The 5,529-nt window shown below is 45.5% G+C and overlaps 1 protein-coding gene across 7 annotated transcripts in view; it reads left to right on the top strand.

Moving 5' to 3' along the window:
• The first annotated feature begins 583 nt into the window (after positions 1-583).
• LOC119355858 (histone-lysine N-methyltransferase SUVR4-like) overlaps positions 584-5,529 on the top strand; it is a 7,045-nt gene continuing 2,099 nt past the window's right edge. For 3 of the 7 annotated variants that reach the window (XR_005171719.1, XR_005171718.1, XM_037622741.1), the window contains exons 1-7: positions 849-1,765; positions 2,079-2,322; positions 2,407-2,650; positions 3,008-4,083; positions 4,354-4,610; positions 4,729-4,795; positions 4,897-4,947. Coding sequence is in view for 5 of the 7 variants with exons in the window: in XM_037622741.1 (XP_037478638.1) it covers positions 2,116-2,322; positions 2,407-2,650; positions 3,008-4,083; positions 4,354-4,610; positions 4,729-4,795; positions 4,897-4,947 (1,902 nt within the window). In the remaining 2 variants the exon portion in view is untranslated. The other 4 variants (XM_037622743.1, XM_037622742.1, XM_037622744.1 and 1 more) reach the window with 4 other exon arrangements.

Below are 5,529 nucleotides of genomic sequence, written 5' to 3'. Positions count from 1 at the left end.
GATAGTTTTGAAGTATTCTATCCACAAATGTGATGGTTTTAAGCAATTTACTCTAAAAGGGCACCGTAGTTCGCTAAAAAAACAAAGAAAATACCCCTCCCAGCAGACCTGGCCAAACGGGCCGGCCCGGCCCGGCATGACCCGTGCTAATCGTGCCTGGCCCGGCACGGCCCGCCGTGACACGTTTAATAGTCGGGTCGTGCGGTGTCGTGCCGGCCCACAGGCGTTGCTCCTTGGCCCAAGCACGACCTGATTATTAAACGGGCCGGCCCATGGCACGTTTAGCACGCTGGGCCACCTGTTTTTTAGCCGATTGGGCTGTATTTTTGGCCTATTAGGCTATAATTTAGGTCATATATATAAAAAAATATGAAAAATGTAAAAAAAACAAACGGGCCGTGCCGTGCAGGCCCGCGTGCCCAGCTTCTAGGCCCAGGCCCATGGCATGCCGTGTGCCGTGTCTAACCTGTTTAACCCGGGACGTGCCATGCCTGGGCCGTGCTGTTCCTGCGTGCTACCGGGCCGGCCCAGTTAGCACGGCCCATTTGGCCAGCTATACCTCCCAGTCCCAGCCTGCGTCACCCGACCCGACCCCCCTCTCGCTCTCGCTCTCGCACGCCGCACGGAAAGGCTAGGGTTCCTCGCCGCCGCCGCCGGTCCCTGGCTTCTCGTCGCGGCTAGCTCCGGACACATGGACGGCGGGTAGGAGCCCGTCTTCCGCCGCTTCTCCATCCTCTGACGCGACTCCTAGGCGCGCTCCACCCTCGCAGCAGCTCCTGGTCGTTCCGGCCAGGGCACCACTCCGGCGAACGGTGCCCCACTCCGTCCGACGACCCAATCAGGTGAAGGACCCCCGTTCGTGCCCCCTCCGCTCCTCCCAGTCGTTGGCCATGAGTTCCTCTGCCAAGATGAGCAGCCCCTTTTGATTTTTTTGCCAAACATTCATCCAGATTTGCTATGAACTTCTGCTGATGCATGATGTTTTCCTATTGATATGCTATGTGGTGGTGAATATATATGGTGCTGCTGCTGCATATATACTTGTCATGTGCTGCTAGACATACATAAATACATGACCAAAACGAGATTTTGTTGGCTGTTATGGTTTGCAAAGTCTGTCCAGTTTGCAAAGTCTCGTGTACATTCATGTTTTCATTCACAGTAGTAAGTTCTCACTAAGTATTGTATTCGCCTCTGGATGCTAGCATTGTATTTCCATAGAGGAAAAATTGATGGTTCTGTGTAAGATCTTTCATACTCGTACTCGTACTTGAGATAATGATGCATGTATGATGTGAGATAATGATGCATTTATGATATTCGTATGTCAGGCAATGATCTTTATTATGTTTGATTGTAACATATCGTGGTGTTTTGAAGTCGAATTTGTGTTCATTTGAGTAGCAAAATGATAAAAATAACACAATATCATTTAATCAGGACAACCATATAGTCCAAGGGCATGACAGACTTTTCACTGACCATACAACAGATAAGCTGAAAAAACAGGCACTGAAAAGAACTGACTAGCTTATTATATGGAGCTTATTTCCACAGGAGCTTATCTAGAGCTTATTTTCACAGCATAGCTCAAAAGAACTGGCCCTTAGTCAGCAGGAAGCAGTCATTGCGGACGCGTCACGTCCTCTTCCCCTTGGCGTCGTCCTCCTCCGGACCCCTCCACCTCGACACCCCAGCCAGCCTCGCACTCGCATTCGCACTGCTCCAGAACCCCTGACCCGCTCCCTTCCCTTGACGCGTGCAGGTCTGTGACAATCGATCCTCTCTAGTAGGCACCAAAGTTTCAATTTCTTTTACTCTTCTTCTGCTCTAGGTGGGTGCATTCCCCTTTCCCTCCCTCTCCCACTACTGCTGGCTGTATGACATTTCTTGGTACAACCTGATGCTATCTTCGTCTCCCTTCCAAGATTGGGTTTTCCAGTGCGGTTCTTATCCACCTGCTACTTTCGTGCATTCCTCTTCTCTACTAGGGTTTCATAAATGAATTTATTTATTTATTTTTGTCTTATGAGGAGGGTTTGATTGACTGATAATGCAAATACACATCTTCTATGCAGCACAAATAGCAGTGGGGCATTTCATTAAAGGAAGGCCATGATTTCCCACAAGGATAGGGCTCAAAAGGCGTATGAGGCCATGGGGCGTCTCGGCTTCCCCAAGAAGCAGGTTTCGCCAGTCCTGAAGCACCTCTACAAGCTCTTCGAAAACTGGGAACCCATCGAGGACGAGAGCTACCGCATCCTTGCTGACACCATCCTGGATAGCCAAAAGAATCAACAAATGCCTGCCACTAGCCGTCATGTACAAATGCTACGCTACTTTCTGTTTCTTTACTGTATAATTACCATCTGATGCTCAGCCTTTCCAATTGCTGTTTCACATCAGGTGACAGACCAAGAGTCCGAGCCTCACAACTCAACGTCGGTCACACCAGATCCAGATGACCAACACCCTTCTGCTGCTCGGTATGACATGGATGTTAGTGATAATGAAACCTCCCTCATCAACAGACCCATGGATGTCAGTGAAAATCCCCAAGATGCTCTCTTTTTACAAGAGCCCAAGCCTGAACCTGAAATTGATGTTCCAGCTGCTCCTGTTGCCAACGACCTCAATACTGGGTCTTCAGGTATACCACTTGCATTATCTCACCATCACTCAGTACTTTCAAGACCAGGCTAGAGCTGTTCATGATTTGCGTTAGTTTTAGTTGAAATTATAGTTCATACTGATGTTTGTATGCTCTGGAAATCAAACTCAACATTTTCCCTATGATATTACCAAATTGTTTAAGTCCTTACGGCGGTTTCCGGTGCACATGTATGTGGTTTATTTTAGCATTTGCTTGGTTGCTTTCTTTCCTTCTTTTGGATGGCTGTGCAACTGTAGCAGTTGCTTTGATCATTCTCAATTTGTGATGAGTTTCTGTCGGCAATATTCTTGTTCTAATTGGATCTACTGTATTTGCAAAATAAAAAATAAATAGGTGGAGACAACATGCTAATTGAACATTGTAAAACAAGGGATATGCTGACATGGGGTTCTGATGCTAGAGCTAGCATAGTTAACCACGATCAAAATCCGGACAGCAGCCAACATGCAGTCAAGGATGGGGTAGAGTCTACTGTTCAAAATACTCACCAGGCATCTTTTGTTGAACTTGATGTAGCTTCATCCACTCTGGGTGAGGTGAAGGTGTCATTGAAATGCAAATTTGACCCTTCAGAGGTCTGCATTAGTTTGGACAAGGTCTTCAAAATAGTTGAGGATAATTGTCTCCGCTCATACAAGACCCTACCTCCTGATTTTTCTGTTGGCCAGCTGATGAATGAGATATGCCAATATGTTGCAGAGTCACGTGCTGTGCATTCTGAAGCTCAAAACAATGGTGGCAGCTTGCAAGAACAGGCTTTGGAGACGTATGCTCCCTTTGTGAAGCCAATTGCTTGTAAGCATGCTGTTGATGGGAATGGTAATACTGCCGTAGGATCATCCTTGGAACCTAGCTTTCAAAATTGGGTAGTTGCTTATCAGCCTCAGGAAGCACTTTTTAAGCAAAGGCCACTGCATGATGTTGCTGACATAACGAAGGGAGAAGAAAGGGTTAGAATACCTATCGTAAACGAATTTGGTAGTGATAGTTGTCCGCCATTGTTCTATTACATAAGAAAGAATCTCATTTTCCAAAGTGCTTATGTCAACACCTCACTTGCGCGGATTGGTGATGAGGATTGCTGCGCAGATTGTTCAGGCAACTGCTTATTAGAATCACATCCATGTGCATGTGCAAGATCAACTGGAGGTGAGATTGCATACACACCGGAGGGCCTGGTCAGGGCAGAATTAATTGATGAGTGCATTGCTGTTAATCACTTCCCAGAAAAGGATAATAAGTTCTACTGTAAAGCTTGTCCTCTTGAAATATATAAGACAAAGCCCTCACCAGATCCATGTAAAGGTCATCTTGCTAGAAAATTCATTAAGGAGTGTTGGAGTAAATGTGGCTGTGGCATGCAGTGTGGAAATCGTGTGATTCAGCGTGGGATAACATGCAATCTCCAGGTACTATCTTAAATCATTTCTAGGTTATCACAGCTGTTATACTTTTGTGGCTTCCCATTTTTGGATGATGATCACTCATCAGTAGTTTCTTTATGGACCATTCTGTTCTTTGATGAATGGCCATTGACATCATTCATTTGTTTTGATATATTAACGTGTTTCTTGCTCCATTCTTGTAAGCACTAGCAAATCAAAACTTCACTTTGTTCCCTTTCCTTTGGTGTCAACCTTGTAGCATGTAGATGAGCTTACCATTATTCCGTGATTCAGGTGTTTTTCACAAATGAAGGGAAGGGCTGGGGGCTACGGACGCTGGATGGGCTGCCAAAAGGTGCTTTCATCTGTGAATTAGTTGGGGAGGTACTAACAAGTTCTGAACTACATGAGAGAAAAGCCAAAAATTCTAAGCATGTGGATCAAGTGCTCCTAGATGCTAGTTGGGGTTCTGAAGGGGTGCTAAGAGACGAGGAAGCTCTCTGCGTTGATCCGACATTTTATGGGAATGTCGGGCGATTTGTCAACCATAGGTATGCTAGGACTCTTTTCCCATCTGTTCATTTATAAAGGCCTCAGCAGCCTTGTCTATTAATGCTATATTTGTACTTTTCGCTGAGTTGTGTCTGATAATAATGCTTTGCCATGTAGATGCTATGATGCAAATTTGGTAATCATACCTGTTGAAGTCGAGACTCCTGATCGCCATTATTACCATGTAACTGATTTTTGGCAATTGATATTGATTTCTGCACCAAAGGTGCTTGATTTGCAGCTACATGCTTATGAGTAATTGACGTTTCCCCCCTCTTAACGCAGCTTGCATTATTCACTGCCAAGAAAATAGAGGCTTTTGAGGAGTTAACGCGGGTAAGTGTTTGTATCATTTTCTCAAACACTAGTACATGACAACCACCTGCCACTACTTGATAATACCCTTAATACCTGCACAATATGAGGTTCGCATGCATACTAGCCAAAGTGTTGATTCCCATACAATATTAACTGGGGCCTGCTTCAGTACACCCGCTTTCCAAGAATTAGAATGGGTATTTTTGTCTTTTACTATTAATTAAGTGCTAATAGACCTAACCGTGCGTCACTTGATCTCATCCTTCCGTTATGAGAAAAAGGGAGAATACCACAATGGCTGCTGGGTAGCTTGGCTAGTTTGCTTGATCGATCAATGGAATGTAGGGTTGGCTTAAGCATCATCTAAACACTGCATGTGTGTGCTGTCAAAGGAACGAAATCACATGTGGTGTCTCTATCACGCGATACCCTATCATGACCTGTAGGGCGCCTATGCGGTGACTCCGTTAGCGGCGTCAGCAACGAGCTGTTTGCCTTGGAGAGGGAGTAGAAGATAGTAGGTTTATATGTATGTAGGAGTACGATTTAAGACGACGAGAACTAGATCTGGAATACCCACCATCGATTCAATTAAGGGAG

This window comes from Triticum dicoccoides, chromosome 2A (genome assembly GCF_002162155.2).
Source record: "Triticum dicoccoides isolate Atlit2015 ecotype Zavitan chromosome 2A, WEW_v2.0, whole genome shotgun sequence".
NCBI lineage: Eukaryota > Viridiplantae > Streptophyta > Magnoliopsida > Poales > Poaceae > Triticum > Triticum dicoccoides.
The sequence above is the reverse complement of the archived record's forward strand: the minus strand, read 5'-3'. Positions and strand labels throughout refer to the sequence as shown.